We start from the raw sequence: 25,958 nt of genomic DNA, 5'->3' as shown, positions 1-25,958 counted from the left end.
CCAGCTTCCTCCTCTCTGGGCCAGAAGTCCCACTAAGGTAGGGAACAACTTTTCCAACTTGAGGCCAGTCTGAGGCCTACTTGTGTGTATTCTTTTCCACTGTGCACATTTACTTCAATGATGCATTATTATTGTTAAAACCTGCCAGAAAATTCAATTTCAGTTTCAATTTATTTTCATTTATACAGCACCAATCACAAAAGTCACCTCATGGCGCTTCACACAAGTAGAGTCTAATCTTACCAACCTCCAGAGCAAGAACACAGACGACAGCTGTAAGAAAAACTCCCTGCTTGGGCCATGCTACAGACAACTTAGAAAACAGTTCATAATACAAAATCCTGGAAATGTTTCCAGTGCACAGGACATCAGGTTTTCCAGGCAGACATCACAACAAAAATTGTGTTATTATATTGGTGCACAATATATTGTGGCTACACTATGGTGTTTGACATGGCTTGGTAGATCTTGATACACTGTCAACTTTAAAAGTAGATCTCGGTTCAAAACATATCTTGTCATTTTTTAATGGTTTATCTCTTAAAGAGTAAAAACTGAAGGAGATCAACTGTAAGGCCTGAAAGAAGTTTCTGTCTGAAGTATTTTGGCCATAAGGTCAAGTAAGAGGGTAAGTGTTGGCTTTTTAAATACCAGAAGGACACTGGAGTCATTGCGGCTAAGTACAGGAGTGTAGTGGACAGGTTTGTGGAGTGGTGTGGACTCAACCACCTGCAATTCAACCTATCTAAGATAAAGGAGCTGGTGGTGGACTTCAGAAAATGAAAGACCGGTCTGAACCCAGTTACCATCAGTGGAACAGAGGTGGACATTGTGGACTACTACAAGTACCTAGGTGTCCACACAGACAACAAACTGGACTGTAAACACAGATGCTGTGTATAAGAAAGGTCAGAGCCGGCTGTACTTCCTCAGGAGGCTCAGATCTTTCAGTGTCTGCAGTCATATGTTGCAGATGTTTTATCAGTCTGTGATCTCCAGCATCATCATCTACGCTGTAGAGTGCTGTGTCAGCTGGCTGAAAGCAGCTGACACAAAGAGGAGAGCTGGCTCTGTCCTGGGGTGGAGCTGGAGTCTGTGGTGGAGGTGTCAGAGAGGAGGATGCTGAGGAAGCTGCACACCATACTGAACACAATGAACTCTCTGAACTACGAGGCTGACGTGACAGCAGGCTGTCCATCTGCACTTCTGGAAATGTGAATGACAACTGCTTTTACACATTCACAGATGTAAAAGAACAAAATAAATCTGATTAATGGTTTACATGTACCAAAGAAATCAGAGTACAGGAGGGACATCGAGGTTTTACTCCAATTTCTCAATCAGATACTTTATGGGAAAAAGCATATGAGCTTTTGCCGTTTGCATGACCACTTAATAATAAGACAACAGCCAGATTTTTATGTGCCTGTAAACAAGGCTACTAAAAAATCTGATGACGTCTCTCAGAATTTTGTAAGTGTTTGTGAGATGATTGGGATCCATGAGTAACGCCCAGGACTCTCATGTTTTTGCTCGTACACGCTTAATTTGCAAAGTAAACACTAATGAAATCAGTGCACCCTATCACAGATGCTGTTTTCAGTTTAGCATCATCCAGAAAAATGTTACATAAAAGTAAAAACTTCAAATGTGAAAACCCAAAAACATGTCCTTCAAATGTCTTCAACTTCCTGTCAGAGTTAGCTCATAGTCTCAACAACATTCCTGGAAATGTTTGTGGTGATCACTCTGATACCTTCAGAGTGTTGGACAATTATACGCACCACATTCACTCAAAAATGGCCAATCAGAACCTATCTTCACTACTGTTCAGGGCACTGAAAGAAGGCCATGGGAACTCCCCAAGAGGGGCGTCAAATAGAAAGTGAGCGCGCTAATGAACTCGAGAGATCCATTTGTTTTGACACCAAAATGAAAATCAAAGTAGGCAATGAGGAAGTGCTAGCAAAACAGCGGTAGCAGTGGTGGAGTTGTTGGTAGATACCTCGCTGATCTGACACAGCACGACCCTGTTCCATGACTGATTTTGTCCTTATGTTTTCCTGACAGATACACTCAGGTCCACATGCAGGTTCAGTCCAGAGAAAGAAGACTCACCGTTAAAGTGGAGCAGGTGCTGATCGTGACCCATCTTGGCCACATCTCGTGGGGACGCAGGGTACAGTGCGAGGCCTGGGCGATTAAAGTTAGAGGATCTGTGGTCGTCAGGGCCCGGTGCCTGCTTCTTAGCGTCACCATGTGGAGAGGACACTCGGGCCTTTTCTGGAACAGCAGAGGACAAACACAGTCAGGAGACCCTCTTTTCCTCACTGCTCTGTTGTCTTCATCATCAGCCATGATCAAGTATCAGAACCAGTGGTGTAGTCTACATGGAACGCAGGTAGACGCCATCTACTCACCTACAAAGACCTGGAATTTCCATCTACCCACTTGAAATTGCTCCGGGGAACGTGATGGTGTACATAAAATGAGCGCTCATTGACTGTAATTTTATTTTCTCCCTTTAAAAGACAGCCATCAGGCGTCCATCACTGCAGAGTGCACCGCATGTATCCCCCCCCCCAAGCTCACTCTGCTAGAGAAGAGTTTTAATTGGCTCATAGAAAGATGGGGGCTGGGCTACCAGCTAATCAGTACAAAAGCTGCACACAAACAAGAATAATGCTAGAGAAAGTATCGGTGGTGATTATTACCCGAAAAATGAAAAGAAAACAGGCCTCGGTTTTAGATTTTTTTGAAAATGTCCACCTGCTGCTTCAGGGCCGATTGATGAAGTTTGCACTCTGAGTGGAGGAGATAAACCTGGCGCTGTCTGCATTGCTGGTAAGTGGGCTAGCCTACAACAGCTAGTTTTTTATTTGTTCACTAAGCTAATGGGCCTTTCACACTGAATACGTCAGACGCGTCAAATGAGTCAAAAAACGGTCTAAAAAGCATTATTTTCAATGAGACGGGTTGTTTTTTAGATGCGTCAGAAGCGGTGCGTCAAAAGCCGAGCTAAACCGACGCTTCTGATGGGAGCGCGCATTGCCGCTTGTCGGCAGGCTGACGCGTCAAAGTTCAATCCAGTTCAACTTTCGATGCTCTGAGCTGTGATGTACCTTTGCGTTGTCCAATAGAAATGACGCGTCGGGCCAAAACACGGAAGACAAGTGGCAGAAACCACTGATCTGTACAAAACGGATCGGAGCAGAAACTACCGATCTGTACAAAACGGATCGGAGCAGAAACTACTGATCTGTACAAAACGGATCGGAGCAGAAACTACCGATCTGTACAAAACGGATCGGAGCAGAAACTACTGATCTGTACAAAACGGATCGGAGCAGAAACCACTGATCTGTACAAAACGGATCGGAGCAGAAACTACCGATCTGTACAAAACGGATCGGAGCAGAAACTACCGATCTGTACAAAACGGATCGGTGCAGAAACCACTGATCTGTACAAAACACATCGGTACAGAAACCACTGATCTGTACAAAACAGATCGGTACAGAAACCACTGATCTGTACAAAACGGATCGGTACAGAAACCAATGATCTGTACAAAACGGATCGGTACAGAAACCAATGATCTGTACAAAACGGATCGGTGCAGAAACCACTGATCTGTACAAAACGGATCGGTGCAGAAACCACTGATCTGTACAAAACGGATCGGTACAGAAACCAATGATCTGTACAAAACGGATCGGTACAGAAACCAATGACCTGTACAAAACGGATCGGTACAGAAACCACTGACCTGTACAAAACGGATCGGTACAGAAACCACTGACCTGTACAAAACGGATCGGTACAGAAACCACTGACCCGTACAAAACAGATGGGTGCATAAACCACTGATCTGTACAAAACAGATGGGTACATAAAGTAGATAACCCGTAAGTTGGAGAGGAAATGGCGTCTCACTAACTTAGAAGATCTTCACTTAGCCTGGAAAAAGAGTCTGTTGCTCTATAAAAAAGCCCTCCGTAAAGCTAGGACATCTTTCTACTCATCACTAATTGAAGAAAATAAGAACAACCCCAGGTTTCTTTTCAGCACTGTAGCCAGGCTGACAAAGAGTCAGAGCTCTATTGAGCTGAGTATTCCATTAACTTTAACTAGTAATGACTTCATGACTTTCTTTGCTAACAAAATTTTAACTATTAGAGGAAAAAATTACTCATAACCATCCCAAAGACGTATCGTTATCTTTGGCTGCTTTCAGTGATGCCGGTATTTGGTTAGACTCTTTCTCTCCGATTGTTCTGTCTGAGTTATTTTCATCAGTTACTTCATCCAAACCATCAACATGTTTATTAGACCCCATTCCTACCAGGCTGCTCAAGGAAGCCCTACCATTATTTAATGCTTTGATCTTAAATATGATCAATCTATCTTTGTTAGTTGGCTATGTACCACAGGCTTTTAAGGTGGCAGTAATTAAACCATTACTTAAAAAGCCATCACTTGACCCAGCTATCTTAGCTAATTATAGGCCAATCTCCAACCTTCCTTTTCTCTCAAAAATTCTTGAAAGGGTAGTTGTAAAACAGCTAACTGATCATCTGCAGAGGAATGGTCTATTTGAAGAGTTTCAGTCAGGTTTTAGAATTCATCATAGTACAGAAACAGCATTAGTGAAGGTTACAAATGATCTTCTTATGGCCTCGGACAGTGGACTCATCTCTGTACTTGTTCTGTTAGACCTCAGTGCTGCTTTTGATACTGTTGACCATAAAATTTTATTACAGAGATTAGAGCATGCCATAGGTATTAAAGGCACTGCGCTGCGGTGGTTTGAATCATATTTGTCTAATAGATTACAATTTGTTCATGTAAATGGGGAATCTTCTTCACAGACTAAAGTTAATTATGGAGTTCCACAAGGTTCTGTGCTAGGACCAATTTTATTCACTTTATACATGCTTCCCTTAGGCAGTATTATTAGACGGCATTGCTTAAATTTTCATTGTTACGCAGATGATACCCAGCTTTATCTATCCATGAAGCCAGAGGACACACACCAATTAGCTAAACTGCAGGATTGTCTTACAGACATAAAGACATGGATGACCTCTAATTTCCTGCTTTTAAACTCAGATAAAACTGAAGTTATTGTACTTGGCCCCACAAATCTTAGAAACATGGTGTCTAACCAGATCCTTACTCTGGATGGCATTACCCTGACCTCTAGTAATACTGTGAGAAATCTTGGAGTCATTTTTGATCAGGATATGTCATTCAAAGCGCATATTAAACAAATATGTAGGACTGCTTTTTTGCATTTACGCAATATCTCTAAAATCAGAAAGGTCTTGTCTCAGAGTGATGCTGAAAAACTAATTCATGCATTTATTTCCTCTAGGCTGGACTACTGTAATTCATTATTATCAGGTTGTCCTAAAAGTTCCCTAAAAAGCCTTCAGTTAATTCAAAATGCTGCAGCTAGAGTACTGACGGGGACTAGAAGGAGAGAGCATATCTCACCCATATTGGCCTCTCTTCATTGGCTTCCTGTTAATTCTAGAATAGAATTTAAAATTCTTCTTCTTACTTATAAGGTTTTGAATAATCAGGTCCCATCTTATCTTAGGGACCTCGTAGTACCATATCACCCCAATAGAGCGCTTCGCTCTCAGACTGCAGGCTTACTTGTAGTTCCTAGGGTTTGTAAGAGTAGAATGGGAGGCAGAGCCTTCAGCTTTCAGGCTCCTCTCCTGTGGAACCAGCTCCCAATTCAGATCAGGGAGACAGACACCCTCTCTACTTTTAAGATTAGGCTTAAAACTTTCCTTTTTGCTAAAGCTTATAGTTAGGGCTGGATCAGGTGACCCTGAACCATCCCTTAGTTATGCTGCTATAGACGTAGACTGCTGGGGGGTTCCCATGATGCACTGTTTCTTTCTCTTTTTGCTCTGTATGTACCACTCTGCATTTAATCATTAGTGATCGATCTCTGCTCCCCTCCACAGCATGTCTTTTTCCTGGTTCTCTCCCTCAGCCCCAACCAGTCCCAGCAGAAGACTGCCCCTCCCTGAGCCTGGTTCTGCTGGAGGTTTCTTCCTGTTAAAAGGGAGTTTTTCCTTCCCATTGTAGCCAAGTGCTTGCTCACAGGGGGTCGTTTTTGACCGTTGGGGTTTTACATAATTATTGTATGGCCTTGCCTTACAATATAAAGCGCCTTGGGGCAACTGTTTGTTGTGATTTGGCGCTATATAAAAAAATTGATTGATTGATTGATTGATTGATAAACCACTGACCTGTACAAAACAGATGGGTGCAGAAACCACTGATCTGTACAAAACAGATGGGTGCATAAACCACTGATCTGTACAAAACAGATGGGTGCATAAACCACTGATCTGTACAAAACGGATGGGTGCAGAAACCACTGATCTGGACAAAACGGATCGGTGCATAAACCACTGATCTGTACAAAACAGATGGGTGTATAAACTACTGTTCTGTACAAAACAGATGGGTGCATAAACCACTGATCTAGACAAAACGGATCGGTGCAGAAACCACTGACCTGTACAAAACAGATGGGTGCATAAACCACTGATCTGTACAAAACAGATCGGTGCATAAACCACTGATCTGGACAAAACGGATCGGTGCATAAACCACTGATCTGTACAAAACAGATGGGTGCATAAACCACTGTTCTGTACAAAACAGATGGGTGCATAAACCACTGTTCTGTACAAAACAGATGGGTGCATAAACCACTGTTCTGTACAAAACAGATTGGTGCAGAAACCACTGATCTGCACAAAACAAATGTGTGACAGGACTGCTCATTTATAGAGCAGTTTTCTGAAGAAAAATCCTTGGAAATGTTTTTTGTTGTTGTTAGGGCTGCAACAACGAATTGATAAAATCGATAAAATTCGATGACAACAGTCGTTGGCACCAATTGTGTCATCGATGCGTTGTGTCAAGCGATTATGGCGTCAGAAGCTGCTGGCCACTTCTGACGCCAGTAGCAACCAGTGCACAAAGCAGATCAGACGCTGTTTCGTAGAACTACACAGTTAGAATATGGCTGATGCAAGTAGACAAAATAAAGTTAAGACTTCAAAAGTGTGGGAGCACTTTACGTTAAACAACGCAAAGACGCTTGTTAACTGCAACATTTGCAAGTTGGACCTCGCATGGCACGGGAGTACGACGGTAATGATGCAGCATCTCAAACAAACGCATATCGGAGTCATCAACGAGGAAGGGGAGAGATCAGTGTCTGGGCAAGTTAACAAATGTTTGTTTATTTTTGTATAAGCAGTCGGAACGTATGACAAGTCAGGCAGTGATATGAAGCCTGACGGTTGGATCTATCAGGCTCAGGCTGTCTGTGCATCTCCCAGAGCAGTGAGGTGAGGGGCAGAGAGTGAGAGATAAAGAAAAAGAACAGTAAAAACACCGACAGTTTTTTTTATTAATGTTGTCAAAGTCCTACCATCGACATTAACGCTTGTCCGATTGTCCGGGACAAGTGTAAAATCGGACAAGTAATAGCTCTAAATCGTTGACCGACCGGACAAGTGGCATTTTTTTTTTTTTTTTTGGTTTAAAACGTTCAAATTCTTCTCGCACCTCGCGAGAAAGCATCTTCGGTTATTCCTGCCACACTCCACGCAGCAGGCAATGGAAAACATGATAACACCGAGTTCTCCCCAGACAATGGAACAACGACGCCGCGCCACAGTGTTCTGACAGCACCGTCACAGGTAGTTTGGTAGTGCTACCAGGTAGTTTTTCTAAAATCCAGCCTGGCTGTGCAGAACTGGCCGCTCCCCCTCCACCGCAGACAGAGAGCCAAGCAGCGCTGCAGCGGAAAAAAACTCTGTCAAAGTCTTCACAGTCCTTTTCATTCCGCCATTTCCAGACAATGAAAATCCGACTAGGGGGCGGGACCACTCCTTCCCAAGGAGTGCTCACAAGCGAATGACGTAACCGACAGGCGTGGAAAAACTCACGCATGCGCACGAGGGTTCAAGCATGTCTGACGTAAAAACATATGAATGAAATCCATATAGTTTTTGAAAAAAAATAAAAAGGACCATTACTTTATTGACAGACCTCGTACAAATGTTTATTATAAATGCAACAGGAAATAATTTAACAATGACTGCAGTGTGATTGTAAAGTAGGATTTCTGTGACATCAACCTCTTGATGAATTTTTTTAATGGTCATTTCAACTTATAATTTTGTCAAAATATGTAATTGCCTTTAATGTTGTTATCAGGACAGAGTCATTTCTAAAATATGAATTTGAGCACAATAAGTGGAGAGCTTCTACCTGGGCAAATGTCTTTTGACTTTGATTCGTGGACATTTTTAATGATCCGTTCATTTATTGTTAAAATCTAAAATGAAACAGCTTTTTAAAAAATAATAGAGTTTTGCCCGTAATCTACAGATGTCTCTTGAGCTTGAGTCCCGTTGGCTGTTGGATAGTGTAGTTTTAAAATGACTGGAATTGGTAAGTGGCATACTCTCCGGTATTAGTTGCATGGTTGTCTTCATAGTACAACCCCTGGCAAAAATTATGGAATCACCGGCCTCGGAGGTTGTTCATTCAGTTGTTTAATTTTGTAGAAAAAAAGCAGATCACAGACATGACACAAAACTAAAGTCATTTCAAATGGCAACTTTCTGGCTTTAAGAAACACTATAAGAAATCAGGAAAAATAAATTGTGGCAGTCAGTAACGGTTACTTTTTTAGACCAAGCAGAGGGAAAAAAATATGGACTCACTCAATTCTGAGGAATAAATTATGGAATCACCCTGTAAATTTTCATCCCCAAAACTAACACCTGCATCAAATCAGATCTGCTCATTAGTCTGCATCTAAAAAGGAGTGATCACACCTTGGAGAGCTGTTGCACCATCATCAATAAATGCACAAGTTTATGTTGATGTTTTGGACACTTTTCTTATCCCATCAATTGAAAGGATGTTTGGGCATGATGAAATCATTTTTCAAGATGATAATGCATCTTGCCATAGAGCAAAAACTGTGAAAACATTCCTTGCAAAAAGACACATAGGGTCAATGTCATGGCCTGCAAATAGTCCGGATCTTAATCCAATTGAAAATCTTTGGTGGAAGTTGAAGAAAATGGTCCATGACAAGGCTCCAACCTGCAAAGCTGATCTGGCAACAGCAATCAGATAAAGTTGGAGCCAGATTGATGAAGAGTACTGTTTGTCACTCATTAAGTCCATGCCTCAGAGACTGCAAGCTGTTAGAAAAGCCAGAGGTGGTGCAACAAAATACTAGTGATGTGTTGGCGCGTTCTTTTGTTTTTCATGATTCCATCATTTTTTCCTCAGAATTGAGTGATTCCATATTTTTTTTCCTCTGCTTGGTCTAAAAAAGTAACCGTTACTGACTGCCACAATTATTTTTTTTTCCTGATTTCTTATAGTGTTTCTTAAAGCCAGAAAGTTGCCATTTGAAATGACTTTAGTTTTGTGTCATGTCTGTGATCTGCTTTTTTTCTACAAAATTAAACAACTGAATGAACATCCTCCGAGGCCGGTGATTCCATCATTTTTGCCAGGGGTTGTATACTTACTTATACTTGGGTTGAAAAGGTTTCTTCAAAGTAAAGCATCTACCATATTTTCATTGTTGTATGTGAATTTTCTGGGAGCGAGCTTCTGTCCTTCAGCCTAGCTGCTGTTTTAATGGAACTTAACGTATACTAATACTAGCTTGTTTATACTGGGTATGGACCACAAAGCCTACAGGTTCCAGTCCCCCGTCTGGACCTGATGATGGACTCTGTCAGCTTCAACAGAGATTGTGGTAGGAGGCGTGAGGCTCTGCAGCCGGTGCATGCTCATGTAGACCGGTGTGTTCTGTTTTGTTTTTGTTTATGCGCCTAAACTGTCCACAAACAACGTGGGGCCATGTGGATTATATGAAGGGTGAATCTTGCAGCTGCTGAATTTGGCAGTACAGGCTCATATCCGCTACTAAATAGAGGGAGGAAAAGTGAACTCTTGCAATATACTTAGTTGGGAGGCAATAATCTGCTCATTATTGTTAAGAGAACTTTTCTTTCTTAATAACAAGGAGTCACAGTCACTTTTTTTTTTTTTTGAGTGACTGTGACTTAAAGTTGTCTTATTTACTGTTAAACAATACACAGTAGCTTGCATATGATACCTTTGGCTGGATTTAAACATTGTTTATTCCTGGTTTATGACCTGATTAAATTTCTTTGTTAAATTAAAAAAAAAATGTATTTGATCTTTGTATTTTTTAATCACTCTTTTAGATTTACTGATCTACCTTCTGCTCCTGGCCTCTACTGGTGGTTGGCTCTCACTGCGGTATTGTATCACTTCCTGTTCCGGAGCACAGCGGTGTTTTTCTGTATCTGTTAGCTGTTTAATCTGCGCAGTTAGATTGATCTAGTTAACTAGATAACGATTTATTTCACAGTGTAATCTTCACGTGCCTTAACTAAAGCACTCCCTCTGCTGAATCACCTCTAAATTATTTACACATTATTCACTTTGTGTGTTTTTAGGAATCCGCTAGCTTAGCGTAGCTACTAGATTTTAGCCGGTTTAGCATGGCGGCTTCTCCTGTCTCTCCCGCACTTTTCTGCTCTGGGTGTGAAATGTTTAGTTATTCCTCGGCCTCCTTTAGCAGTAATGGTACTTGTAATAAGTGTAGCTTATTCGTAGCTTTGGAGGCCAGGCTGGGCGAATTGGAGACTCGGCTCCGCACCGTGGAAAATTCTACAGCTAGCCAGGCCCCTGTAGTCAGTGCGGACCAAGGTAGCTTAGCCGCCGTTAGCTGCCCCCCAGCAGATCCCGAGCAGCCGGGAAAGCAGGCCGACTGGGTGACTGTGAGGAGGAAGCATAGTTCTAAACAGAAGCCCCATGTACACCACCAACCCGTTCACATTTCTAACCGTTTTCCCCACTCAACGACACACCCGCCGAGGATCAAACTCTGGTTATTGGCGACTCTGTTTTGAGAAATGTGAAGTTAGCGACACCAGCAACCATAGTCAAATGTCTTCCGGGGGCCAGAGCAGGCGACATTGAAGGAAATTTGAAACTGCTGGCTAAGGCTAAGCGTAAATTTGGTAAGATTGTAATTCACGTCGGCAGTAATGACACCCGGTTACGCCAATCGGAGGTCACTAAAATTAACATTGAATCGGTGTGTAACTTTGCAAAAACAATGTCGGACTCTGTAGTTTTCTCTGGGCCCCTCCCCAATCGGACCGGGAGTGACATGTTTAGCCGCATGTTCTCCTTGAATTGCTGGCTGTCTGAGTGGTGTCCAAAAAATGAGGTGGGCTTCATACAACCACTGGCAAAAATTATGGAATCACCGGCCTCGGAGGATGTTCATTCAATTGTTAAATTTTGTAGAAAAAAAGCAGATCACAGACATGACACAAAACTAAAGTCATTTCAAATGGCAACTTTCTGGCTTTAAGAAACACTATAAGAAATCAAGAAAAAAAGATTGTGGCAGTCAGTAACGGTTACTTTTTTAGACGAAGCAGAGGAAAAAAATATGGAATCACTCAATTCTGAGGAAAAAATTATGGAATCACCCTGTAAATTTTCATCCCCCAAATTAACACCTGCATCAAATCAGATCTGTCATTGACATTGACCCTATGTGTCTTTTTGCAAGGAATGTTTTCACAGTTTTTGCTCTATGGCAAGATGCATTATCATCTTGAAAAATGATATCATCCCCAAACATCCTTTCAATTGATGGGATAAGAAAAGTGTCCAAAATATCAACATAAACTTGTGCATTTATTGATGATGTAATGACAGCCATCTCCCCAGTGCCTTTACCTGACATGCAGCCCCATATCATCAATGACTGTGGAAATTTACATGTTCTCTTCAGGCAGTCATCTTTATAAATCTCATTGGAAAGGCACCAAACAAAAGTTCCAGCATCATCACCTTGCCCAATGCAGATTCGAGATTCATCACTGAATATGACTTTCATCCAGTCATCCACAGTCCACGATTGCTTTTCCTTAGCCCATTGTAACCTTGTTTTTTTCTGTTTAGCTGTTAATGATGCCTTTCGTTTAGCTTTTCTGTATGTAAATCCCATTTCCTTTAGGCGGTTTCTTACAGTTCGGTCACAGACGTTGACTCCAGTTTCCTCCCATTCGTTCCTCATTTGTTTTGTTGTACATTTTTCAATTTTTGAGACATATTGCTTTAAGTTTTCTGTCTTGACGCTTTGATGTCTTCCTTGGTCTACCAGTATGTTTGCCTTTAACAACCTTCCCATGTTGTTTGTATTTGGTCCAGAGTTTAGACACAGCTGACTATGAACAACCAACATCTTTTGCAACATTTCATGATGATTTACTCTCTTAAGAGTTTCATAATCCTCTCCTTTGTTTCAATTGACATCTCTCGTGTTGGAGCCATGATTCATGTCGGTCCACTTGGTGCAACAGCTCTCCAAGGTGTGTTCACTCCTTTTTAGATGCAGACTAACGAGCAGATCTGATATGATGCAGGTATTAGTTTTGGCGATGAACATTTACAGGGTGATTCCATAATTTTTTCCTCAGAATTGAGTGATTCCATATTTTTTTCCTCTGCTTGGTCTAAAAAAGTAACCGTTACTGACTGCCACAATCTTTTTTTCTTGATTTCTTATAGTGTTTCTTAAAGCCAGAAAGTTGCCATTTGAAATGACTTTAGTTTTGTGTCATGTCTGTGATCTGCTTTTTTTCTACAAAATTAAACAACTGAATGAACATCCTCCGAGGCCGGTGATTCCATAATTTTTGCCAGGGGTTGTAGATAATTGGCAAAGCTTCTGGGGAAAACCTGGTCTTGTTAGGAGAGACGGCATCCATCCCACTTTGGATGGAGCAGCTCTCATTTCTAGAAATCTGGCCAATTTTCTTAAATCCTCCAAACCGTGACTATCCAGGGTTGGGACCAGGAAGCAGAGTTGTAGTCTTACACACCTCTCTGCAGCTTCTCTCCCCCTGCCATCCCCTCATTACCCCATCCCCGTAGAGACGGTGCCTGCTCCCAGACCACCAATAACCAGCAAAAATCTAATTAAGCATAAAAATTCAAAAAGAAAAAATAATATAGCACCTTCAACTGCACCACTGACTAAAACAGTTAAATGTGGTCTATTAAACATTAGGTCTCTCTCTTCTAAGTCCCTGTTAGTAAATGATATAATAATTGATCAACATATTGATTTATTCTGCCTTACAGAAACCTGGTTACAGCAGGATGAATATGTTAGTTTAAATGAGTCAACACCCCCGAGTCACACTAACTGCCAGAACGCTCGTAGCACGGGCCGAGGCGGAGGATTAGCAGCAATCTTCCATTCCAGCTTATTAATTAATCAAAAACCCAGACAGAGCTTTAATTCATTTGAAAGCTTGACTCTTAGTCTTGTCCATCCAAATTGGAAGTCCCAAAAACCAGTTTTATTTGTTATTATCTATCGTCCACCTGGTCGTTACTGTGAGTTTCTCTGTGAATTTTCAGACCTTTTGTCTGACTTAGTGCTTAGCTCAGATAAGATAATTATAGTGGGCGATTTTAACATCCACACAGATGCTGAGAATGACGGCCTCAACACTGAATTTAATCTATTATTAGACTCTATTGGCTTTGCTCAAAATGTAAATGAGTCCACCCACCACTTTAATCATATCTTAGATCTTGTTCTGACTTATGGTATGGAAATAGAAGACTTAACAGTATTCCCTGAAAACTCCCTTCTGTCTGATCATTTCTTAATAACATTTACCCTGATGGACTACCCAGCAGTGGGGAATAAGTTTCATTACAGTAGAAGTCTTTCAGAAAGCGCTGTAACTAGGTTTAAGGATATGATTCCTTCTTTATGTTCTCTAATCAATCAATCAATCAATTTTTTTTTTATATAGCGCCAAATCACAACAAACAGTTGCCCCAAGGCACTTTATATTGTAAGGCAAGGCCATACAATAATTATGTAAAACCCCAACGGTCAAAACGACCCCCTGTGAGCAAGCACTTGGCTACAGTGGGAAGGAAAAACTCCCTTTTAACAGGAAGAAACCTCCAGCAGAACCAGGCTCAGGGAGGGGCAGTCTTCTGCTGGGACTGGTTGGGGCTGAGGGAGAGAACCAGGAAAAAGACATGCTGTGGAGGGGAGCAGAGATCAATCACTAATGATTAAATGCAGAGTGGTGCATACAGAGCAAAAAGAGAAAGAAACAGTGCATCATGGTATAATGCCATATACCAACACAGTGCAGAGTAGCTACCTAAACTCTGTAAGTGAGATAGAGTATCTCATCAATAGTTTTACATTCTCAATGAGCACAACTTTGGATGCTGTAGCTCCTCTGAAAAAGAGAGCTTTAAATCAGAAGTGCCTGACTCCGTGGTATAACTCACAAACTCGCAGCTTAAAGCAGATAACCCGCAAGTTGGAGAGGAAATGGCGTCTCACTAATTTAGAAGATCTTCACTTAGCCTGGAAAAAGAGTCTGTTGCTCTATAAAAAAAGCCCTCCGTAAAGCTAGGACATCTTACTACTCATCACTAATTGAAGAAAATAAGAACCCCAGGTTTCTTTTCAGCACTGTAGCCAGGCTGACAAAGAGTCAGAGCTCTATTGAGCCGAGTATTCCTTTAACTTTAACTAGTAATGACTTCATGACTTTCTTTGTTACTAAAATTTTAACTATTAGAGAAAAATTACTCATAACCATCCCAAAGACGTATCGTTATCTTTGGCTGCTTTCAGTGATGCCGGTATTTGGTTAGACTCTTTCTCTCCGATTGTTCTGTCTGAGTTATTTTCATTAGTTACTTCCTCCAAACCATCAACATGTCTATTAGACCCCATTCCTACCAGGCTGCTCAAGGAAGCCCTACCATTAATTAATGCTTCAATCTTAAATATGATCAATCTATCTTTATTAGTTGGCTATGTACCACAGGCTTTTAAGGTGGCAGTAATTAAACCATTACTTAAAAAGCCATCACTTGACCCAGCTATCTTAGCTAATTATAGGCCAATCTCCAACCTTCCTTTTCTCTCAAAAATTCTTGAAAGGGTAGTTGTAAAACAGCTAACTGATCATCTGCAGAGGAATGGTCTATTTGAAGAGTTTCAGTCAGGTTTTAGAATTCATTATAGTACAGAAACAGCATTAGTGAAGGTTACAAATGATCTTCTTATGGCCTCAGACAGTGGACTCATCTCTGTACTTGTTCTGTTAGACCTCAGTGCTGCTTTTGATACTGTTGACCATAAAATTTTATTACAGAGATTAGAGCATGCCATAGGTATTAAAGGCACTGCGCTGTGGTGGTTTGAATCATATTTATCTAATAGATTACAATTTGTTCATGTAAATGGGGAATCTTCTTCACAGACTAAGGTTAATTATGGGGTTCCACAAGGTTCTGTGCTAGGACCAATTTTATTCACTTTATACATGCTTCCCTTAGGCAGTATTATTAGACAGCATTGCTTAAATTTTCATTGTTACGCAGGTGATACTCAGCTTTATCTATCCATGAAGCCAGAGGACACACACCAATTAGCTAAACTGCAGGATTGTCTTACAGACATAAAGACATGGATGACCTCTAATTTCCTGCTTTATATTCAGATAAAACTGAAGTTATTGTACTTGGCCCCACAATTCTTAGAAACATGGTGTCTAACCAGATCCTTACTCTGGATGGCATTACCCTGACCTCTAGTAATACTGTGAGAAATCTTGGAGTCATTTTTTATCAGGATATGTCATTCAAAGCGCATATTAAACAAATATGTAGGACTGCTTTTTTGCATTTGCGCAATATCTCTAAAATTAGAAAGGTCTTGTCTCAGAGTGATGCTGAAAAACTAATTCATGCATTTATTTCTTCTAGGCTGGACTATTGTAATTCATTATTATCAGGTTGTCCTAAAAGTTCCCTAAAAAGCCTTCAGTTAATTCAAAATGCTGCAGCTAGAGTACTGACGGGGACTAGAAGGAGAGAGCATATCTCACCCATATTGGCCTCTCTTCATTAGCTTCCTGTTAATTCTAGAATAGAATTTAAAATTCTTTTTCTTACTTATAAGGTTTTGAATAATCAGGTCCCATCTTATCTTAGGGACCTCGTAGTACCATATCACCCCAATAGAGCGCTTCGCTCTCAGACTGCAGGCTTACTTGTAGTTCCTAGGGTTTGTAAGAGTAGAATGGGAGGCAGAGCCTTCAGCTTTCAGGCTCCTCTCCTGTGGAACCAGCTCCCAATTCAGATCAGGGAGACAGACACCCTCTCTACTTTTAAGATTAGGCTTAAAACTTTCCTTTTGGCTAAAGCTTATAGTTAGGGCTGGATCAGGTGACCCTGAACCATCCCTTAGTTATGCTGCTATAGACTTAGACTGCTGGGGGGTTCCCATGATGCACTGAGTGTTTCTTTCTCTTTTTGCTCTGTATGCACCACTCTGCATTTAATCATTAGTGATTGATCTCTGCTCCCCTCCACAGCATGTCTTTTTCCTGGTTCTCTCCCTCAGCCCCAACCAGTCCCAGCAGAAGACTGCCCCTCCCTGAGCCTGGTTCTGCTGGAGGTTTCTTCCTGTTAAAAGGGAGTTTTTCCTTCCCACTGTCACCAAGTGCTTGCTCACAGGGGGTCGTTTTGACAGTTGGGGTTTTCTGTAATTATTGTATGGCTTTGCCTTGCAATATGAAGCGCCTTGGGGCAACTGTTTGTTGTGATTTGGCGCTATATAAATAAAATTGATTGACTGACTGTTGTATACTGTATTTTGCAATTGGTGCAAATTACTTACTTACATTCTGACACATTTCTCACATTTATAGTGGCAAATATAGAATATAAATGATCAGATGGAAAGTATAGATCTATTTGTTGTTATGGTGTTAAAAATGTTAATAACCGGGGTGCATACGCACGGGGCTGATGACGGGCAAAAAAACATAGTCTACCCACTTCAAAAATGTAGACTACACCACTGACCAGAACCCCACTGTGTACTTTCAGAGCCCAGCACCCATCACACGGGAACCCACACACCAACCTAATGTTTACTGTACACAGAAGGAAACCCAGCAGCTCGCTGAGCACAGTGTGATGGCTCATTTTTAAAATTTCTCTCATTTCATTTGAAATTTTTAACCCCACCCCCATCTAATCTTTCAACAAATACACAAATGGTGATGGTCTAGTGCAGTGATTCTCAACCGGGGTGCCGCGGCACCCTAGGGTGCCGTGATCGATCGTCAGGGGTGCCGTGGGCAGTTATCAAATATCACCATTATCAGGTGTATGTGCTCTAATAGTGGCAGATGATGTAATGCTCTTTTATTCCAGTAGATGGCAGCAAAGCGCTGTACTATAGTATAATAGACATACTTGCGCACATAGCGTGCGTCTCCATGGTTACGGGTTGCTGACTACAGCGTGAATCTCAGCTGCTCACAGAGCATGGCTCCTCTGGGGATGGAGAAACCGCGTCGGCTGTGGAGGTGTGCGGGGAAGGCGGCCTGACCTCCGTTGATGTCACCGTGGTCAGACTTGGGCCTTCTCGCTCACAACTGGGTTCGCTGAAGGCAGCCTCTGCGCTCCGTGAATATTTGAGTGGCAGATTAGTGTGAATAAAAGTGCCGACACGTCTAAAAAAAAAAAACACTTGAGATTAGGGCTGTCACAATTATTACAATATTCGTCAATCGCGATTATTTTTCATATTCGCGATTACCGTGAATTATTTATTTTATCCACAAAGCATAAAACGACTCAATCTGACATCATAGTGCTGCAGCCTCCGTATGGATAAGACGGCTGATTAAAACAGTGGCCGTCTTCTTCAAAAGCCGTCTAAAATGCGGTGTGTGTGTGTGTGTGTGTGTGCGCGGAGTCAACAGGCTGCAGGCTGCGAGGGAGGGGGTGCGTGAGGGAGATTCCTGAATGCAGAAGCGACACGTTACAGTCTGAGAACCATCAGTGCGCAGCGAGCGCAGAGCAGAGAGGATTTTAACCCAAATAAACATGTTAACAAAACCAAAACATGAAGCTGCTTTTACTTCTCTCTGAACTTTCTCTAAAGGTGTGATTCTGCCGTTACCGTCCTGTTCACACCATGTGCGCGTCGTATGCTGAATTTATGAGATCATGAGATGAAATAAACGGTCAAATATCTTTAAAAACATATTTTAAAAAATGAGATTATATGAATGAACTGAGCCACAAAAAAAAAAAACAAACAAACCCTGACATGGAGAAGCTGTGGTGATGTTCAGATGCAGAGATCACAAAAAACAGGTGAGAACTCTGAACTTTAACAGCTGTTACTTTCCAAAGGTATTTATTTGTTTAATCTTGAGCTTAATGCAGTGTTTAAGCACAAAACGTGACTGATGAGGAGAAACAATTTCAGAAATGCAACAGAAACAACCACAATTCAGAAAAAGTTGGGACTGTATGTAAAATGAAGATAAAAATAAAAATGTTGCACTATTCCCAGTTTCTCCATTCACAGAAGTCAAACGTTCTTCCAGAGTTGTGTAATTATACTACAATAGTAGAATATAAAGAAGGGAAAAAAAGAAAAAAAAAATAGACAATATATTCGTCAATTGCAATTATTTGTCTGACAATTAATCGTCTCCAGAAATTCCTAATCGTGACAGCCCTACTTGAGAACAGAGCGCAAAATGCTTGAGGATTTTCGAAATGCAGTGTTTTCTGTATCGATTTTCTGTTGCAATAATTGGGTTTTGCGCAAAACCAGAGGTAATAGAATTATAATATTATTTTGGTTGGTGGTGTGCCGCAGGATTTTGTAAATATAAAAAGGGTGCCGCGGCTCAAAAAAGGTTGAAAATCACTGGTGTAGTGGTTAAGCTTTGGGCTTGAGACCAGAGGATCCTCGGTTCAAATCCTAGCTTGACCGGAAAATCACTAAGGGCCCTTGAGCAAGGTCCTTAATCCCCTAGTTGCTCCCGGTGTGTAGTGAGCGCCTTGTATGGCAGCAGCCTGACATCGGGGTGAATGTGAGGCATGATTGTAAAGCGCGTTGAGTGTCTGATGCAGATGGAAAAGCGCTATATAAATGCAGTCCATTTACATTTATTTGAATCAAATACTTACTTGCCTCAGTGAATTTACTAGCAGCCTTATTGACTTAAGAATATGAATGAATTTTCACTCTTCAGGCCTCGAAGCACTGTTCAAACTGACGAGGGAAAAAACTCAGAAAGGAAGAACTTTAGTCTTTGATGGCACTTTGGTAGACGTTGCTGGTGTTTGTTGATGCCCCCGTCAGGCACAGTCCAGACAGGAAGGCATTGGCACTGAGCCGTAACTCTGGGCCCTGTGGTAAATGTGTTGGCAGGTAAACAGCCGTCCTTAAACCCACCAACACTGTGAAGTAAAGGCTGGCTGCTGCACTTCTGTTTCAGGAGGAGTGAAAGTCTTTTCCTGCACTATTGTTAAGTCCACCCTGGGAGCAGGGAGGCGGACCATACTCCCTCCTGGATCAGTAACAGCTCTCCACGATTTACCAGTTCTCTCTGTGTCCCAGAAACACTTGAATATCATAATCACCAGAGGACATACACTCAAGGTGAGAGTATGTGACAAGGACTAAGTAAGAACAAAAAAAAAAACCTTCTGCCAACCTCGCTGGGCTTCTTTTTCAACCCTTTATCCTCCTCTATTATGTGCTACTTCCAGTTTGTAGTTCGTGCCTCTAAAGTTATGCACACAGAAAGTCTGACAAATCTGACAAAGCAATAAATCACACAGAAAACAGGGTGGAGGAGTAACAGAGAGACTCAAAGGAGAAAGGAGGGCGAGAGAGGGAGAGGAAGGAGAAGCAGTTTGTGTGAGCAGACGAGCGCACCGTCCTTGTCGCCGTTGGGGCTGCGTGGATGGACTCGGGGACTGGCACTGAGGACGGCGTCCCGCTCTGCCTGCGGTGTGTACGGCTGCTGTTTGGCGTCCTGTGAGGACTCGCCGTGGGCCATGGTGATCTGCTGCTGGTACAGCTCCAGGGCATGGGGGGGCAGCCCCAGCTTTCCACCCCCGATCCGCGGGCTCCCTCGTAAAGTCGCTTCTGGCATCTACAAGGCATTTGAGAGGGAAATAAAAGCGTGAGGTCCACACAGACCACAGTCAGATATAAGCCTGCTTCTGGCCGCCATGTGACATACGGTTGGCCACGGATGCCATCTGATAACACGATGCCCAATAAACAGCTCTTCTTTTGGAGGAAGCTAACGTTTCCCCATCTGCCATCTGATTTCTTCTACACAATGTAATCATCTCATCCTCCACCATCTGGCTGCTTCATCTTCTGCAAATATGACTGAGCTTCACCTGAAACAGACTTATCTGTGTACATGGTGATATGACGGCGTGCCTGCTCAGTTTTCAGTTACCGTGACGCTCTCCCTCTGGCTGCTGTGCAGCGTGCAGGGATAACGTGGAAAAGAAGCGCACAGACAGAGTGACTCACGATAGGTGGGATGGCAGCTGCTCTCTGTTTGAGCTGCTTCAGGTCCATGGGCTTCTGCAGAGGGGGGGATATGACCCCATCATGGCTGAAGTTCAGGAGGCTCGGTCGAGGAGATGTTATTCTGCACACACACAGGAAGAACAGTGAGGACAACCACACAAACAACAGAATCAAAACCCTATTCTCCAGGGTACAAGCCACACCTTCTTTCTCTATGAGGAACTCAGTTTTAAATGCACAAGTTCTGTGGGAGTGAGTTTAACCACAGACAGGAACTCAGTGTAGCACATGTGCACACCACAGCCTGTGCTGTCACTTTGAAATTTCAAAAATGAGCAAGCTGGATAAATAAACATGCGATGTTCATGTTATCAGACACACTTTAGACAACACAGAATGTCAGACCCAGATGACCTGGACAGGGGATTTATGCAGAAAGACCTCAGCTTGTGATGTGTACCAAAGGATCTTTAAGAACAGCCCTGTTCATGTGTTTGTTTGGTGTGTGTGTGTTTTTTTAGATCAAGAGAAAACAGATTTAGCAAAATTATGAAACCAATATATACTTAAAAATGCCAATGATTATTAACATTTCAATATCAAACCCTTATGACAAAGAAATGTGACAGAGGGTTGATGGTTTACAGTTTATTTATGTTTTGAATTCAGGTTTTTAATTGAACTTTTCTTAGGCTTGGTACATGGCAAATTAAACAAGTTTCTCCATACAGGAACAAACAGTATACGCTTAAAAATTGACTCCACTAACAGACTCCACACATGTGCCCCAAAAATATGCAATAAGTACAAAACACAGTGAGTACACGATGATATCCACTCATACCCTCACATATACACACCTGCACACACCCCCCATACCTAAAAACATCTAGACATGATGCTGAGGTATACAGTATCACAGAATCCCACTTGGGGAAAACACAACAGAACCAAAATGTTAGTGGGGGGGTCATTATTTACCTTTCTGTAATTCCAAAACCTGTCCCAAAGGGTCACCCCCTCCTCCCTGTCATCACTCAGTCTACTCAGCATACATTCATAGGATGATGCAGTTGCAGTCACTGCACACACACATTCTTTCACTTGTGGACCTTCTGATGCCTTCTAATGTCTTAAGATCGACTTAACAAGCTGCTGTTGTGCCCATCGAAATTACAGAAACGTTACCTTTGGTTATACTGGGTAAGTGGGACCTATCCCCCAGCAAACAGACCTCTGGATTTGAGGGAATCTCTGCTCCAAGCCAGTCACTTAAAAATATTACGAACCTGAGTCCAGAAGGGTCTAATCAAGACACATTCCCACACACAGTGGAGGAAAGCACCAGTTTCCTTCTTGCATTTCCAACACAAATCATCACCCAAGACTTTGATCCTGTACAGTCTGGATGGTGTGTAACAGTATTTGTGTAATACTTTATACTGTGTGAGTTTACCCTCGCCTCTCTCACATATTTACCACAATCAGACACAATTACTGCCCATCTGTCACTGTTAATCTCTCCACCAAGGTCCCTCTGCCAAATCATCTTTAACTGATCACAGTCAGCACTGAGAGAAGAATTAGCACTTTTATAAGATCGTGAGGCTTTTCGTTGACCACGTGGAAGTTTGATATAATCAATTATCATATTATCAGTAATATTACATGACTTTGAGGTAATGCAACTCTTCATTTGCAAAAATTTCCAAGTTATTTTTTCCCACCAGATCTAATTTCTGCAACAGCTTGCCATATGACAAAAACACCCCATCTTCAAACAGCTCTTTAATGGTGCTCAGACCCTTAGCGAGGAACTACAGTGCCCTGGAATTGTCATCACAAAATGTTTTGCATGTGGAGAGAATGTGCGCTCGTTTTGTTATACTGTGCGCTTGTTTTATTATACTGTGCGCATGTTTTATTATATGGTGCGCACGTTTTATTATACTGTGCGCTCCTTTTATTATACTGTGCGCACGTTTTATTATACTGTGTGCTCGTTTTATTATACGGTGCGCACGTTTTATTATACTGTGCGCTCATTTTATTATACTGTGCGCTCATTTTATTATACTGTGCGCACATTTTATTATATTGTGTGCACATTTTATTATATTGTGTGCACGTTTTATTATATTGTGTGCACGTTTTATTATATTGTAATAATGTGTCAGACTCTTCTTCTATGGGGAGAGTTTGAGGCAAGACCAGCAGCAGGAGATAGTTTTTTTTTTCATGTGTGCGCGCGAACAAATTGCCCGTGAAGATTATTGGAGACTGGTTTATAACACAATTAAGACAGAGTTTGAGGGGAGAGAGAGAGCGAGGAACTACAGTGCCCTGGAATTGTCATCACAAAATGTTTTGCATGTGGAGAGAATGTGCGCTCGTTTTGTTATACTGTGCGCTCGTTTTATTATACTGTGCGCACGTTTTATTATACTGTGCGCTCGTTTTATTATACTGTGCGCTCGTTTTATTATACTGTGCGCTCGTTTTATTATACTGTGCGCACATTTTATTATACTGTGTGCACGTTTTATTATATTGTGTGCACGTTTTATGATATTGTGCGCACGTTTAAAGCATCGTTTGAGCAAAACAAGGACAACATCTACTTAAACGTGGCTACAATTTGTAAAACGTGCACTCAGTATTGTCTTGACACATAAATGTTGGCTATCAGTCAACAAACCAGGAGACAGTGTGATACATTTCCCCATTAGAAATGGATCTGGTCAGAGTGTATCATCTCTGGTTTGGGCGCACAAGGATATATAGAGAACTCCAGCTACCCAGCATGACATCATCTGGAGTTTAAGCACATTAAAAAGGATGCTGAGGGCGAAGCGTCTCCCTGTCGTCAGGATGACAATTTAGCTCATATTATGAAGTTCATTTTGAACGAAAGTAAAACGTGCACACGTTTTATTAATTCAAGGGCTCAATTAAAGGAAAACGTCCGCACAAATTATCATGGCCAGGAAAACGTGCGCACGTTTTAATAATTTGAGAGCATGTTTTATTAATTCCTGGGCTCAATTAAAGGAAAATGTGTGCACAAATTATCATGGCCAGAAAAAAATATCACTTTAAGTGACCTCTCCCGGGTTCTGTAAGCGGCAGCCAGTTTGTTTGTTTTTTTCACGTGCGCGCGCCGCTGGCGACGTATGTCAGCTTTCCACAACAAATAGAGCACAGTAACTCGCTCCGTGTGTGAGAGTCATAAAACCCAGGGAAGATGAACACAACACACTGGAAATTGTTTTTTTCCTTATTTATTCTTTATTGGTTCATTCTACTGGTGCTTATAGTTGATAAAACATGGATAAAGTTACTTGTGCAAGTGCAGTATAAAATTACGTGCACTGCTCGAATAATACGTGCACAAATGCACGTACCATTTTGAGCCCTGGCTTTTCCACCATAGATGAAATACAAGATTTGAAGAGAGCCATTGCCTCAGATTTGCTCCAGTTAATGGAGTAGCCCGAAAATTTGGAAAAAATTTGAATGGTGTCCATCAGGTGTGGTAGAGAAGTCAAAGGTTCAGATATTACTGCTAAAATGTCATCAGCGTATAGTAATAATTTTTCTTCAGTGTCTCCTCTTACACCAGGGTGTGGTCTAACAGACACTGATAGAATCTCTAAAAAGACAATGAACAATAATGGGCTCTGTGAGCATCCCTGTCTAGTTCCCCGGGTCAGATTAAAGAAAGGGGAAATGATTCCATTTGTCATCACTGCCGCCTTGGGTTCTTTAGACAGAATTTGTATCCATTTAACAAAGTTGGAGTTGAAATCAAAATGGGATAGGGTACAGGGAGAACAGACATCAATGCAATACAGAACCAACAACCTACCAACATGCATCACACTGCCAATCATTTGGACTGGCGGTATTGGTGTCTGGTTGCGCGACATTTGCATAAAGTGGATCTCTCTCTGTTTTGGTCCTGCCTAGCTGGCAGCACAGCGACCACTTGTCTCTTGTTGCTGTATAACATCCACTCTGATTGAAAATGAACAGAGGTTGGTCTCTTTGCAACAGCGCAGAACATTATTCTTGACTGTGTGTAATGGTTCCTGATAATTCTCCACCAACACGTGCCATTAATTGTAACGCGTGGTAACAGGTTGCAGAAGTTCCTTAGGACACCTGATGCCTCTGCCCAGACTCTACACATTTGTAATCAGCAGCCAAGACTGTGTATTTCGTGGTATTCATGATCTGTCATCATTATGTGTAAACGCAACATAACACTTCAAAATTAAGCAGGATGCACAAATTAATGTGTGTTGGATTATTTGACACAGCGGAACGGACTGCTGACACACAACATGGGAAATGCATCTTGAGTTTGTTTATTCACTGATTTCTTTTGTGCACTGTGTTAGTGGACTTTTGTTCAAGTCAGGTTCTTGGTTTTATGGGTTGTTTTTGTTTTCTGTCTCTTGTTCTGTCTTTCTGCATGGGTTTTCTCTGTCCTGTTCTGGGAGTTTCTCCACACACCTGTTCTGAGTTTGCAGTTAATGACCTGGGTGCTTTACAGGCCTCACAGTTTGTCTCTGTCCTTCTCCAGATCGATGCGCCTTGTGCCTTCCTTCCAGCTCAGTTACTGTTCTCTTGCCTTGCTTTGTTTGCCTCATCGGTTTTTGACTATCTGTTTGTACTCCGACCACACTTTTTGATCCTGTTGCTCTGTTTGGACCGCCTATCTGTGTACCGACCCCAGCCTGTTCTCCCAGTAAACATTTTTTTCTCTACTGAGCTGTGCTCCTGCATTCTGCATTTGCGTCCAGCCTGCCCAGCCTATCGAGCCTGTTAGTTAAGTGCACTGACTCTGGGGAAAGTCTTACGGAACAATTTGTTCATATTATTATTATTATTATTATTATTATTAAGAACGAGTGCATGATTTGTGGTAAACAAGTAGCATCACCTCCCAAACTCGCAAAAAAACAAAAAACAAACAAAAAAAAAACTGTGACTTACACTCAAGAAAGCACAGTAAAATCATGAATACGAGCACTGAATTATTTACCTGTGCTCATAAACAGAACGAACCGTCAAAAAAAGAAAAACCCCAGCAATATAATGGAAATAAATAAGTTCATTTGTGTGATCCAGTGCCAGATGGTCACGATGAAGTTCCCCAAAAACAGATGAGAAGCAGCCAAAGGACGAGCACAACAACACACTAACAGCAGCAGGAAGACATCGCAGGATCGGGTCCAGACCCAGACTGTGACCCTGAGGGGAGCCACGTGGATAAAGAACTGGGCAGTAACACGAGGGACATGTCCCCCTCCCACACTGATTCATGTGGACGGAGGATGGAACTGGACACCTACAGACACAACCACCCTGTGAGGACCAGGAATCAGGACACACACCTGCT

General features: G+C 41.9%; 1 protein-coding gene across 1 annotated transcript in view; it reads right to left on the bottom strand.

The window, feature by feature from the left end:
- LOC117509704 (nuclear receptor corepressor 2-like) overlaps positions 1–25,958 on the bottom strand; it is a 217,439-nt gene that overhangs the window by 102,047 nt on the left and 89,434 nt on the right. Inside the window, exons 10-12 of the mRNA XM_034169424.1 lie at positions 20,552–20,672; positions 19,937–20,156; positions 2,119–2,283 (exon numbers count right to left, since the gene is read on the bottom strand). Coding sequence (XP_034025315.1) covers positions 2,119–2,283; positions 19,937–20,156; positions 20,552–20,672 — 506 coding nt within the window. The remainder of the gene's footprint in view (positions 1–2,118; positions 2,284–19,936; positions 20,157–20,551; positions 20,673–25,958) is intronic.

This window comes from Thalassophryne amazonica, chromosome 5, assembly GCF_902500255.1.
Source record: "Thalassophryne amazonica chromosome 5, fThaAma1.1, whole genome shotgun sequence".
Lineage (NCBI taxonomy): Eukaryota > Metazoa > Chordata > Actinopteri > Batrachoidiformes > Batrachoididae > Thalassophryne > Thalassophryne amazonica.
Note: the sequence above shows the minus strand (reverse complement) of the source record. Positions and strands in the feature narration are given on the sequence as shown.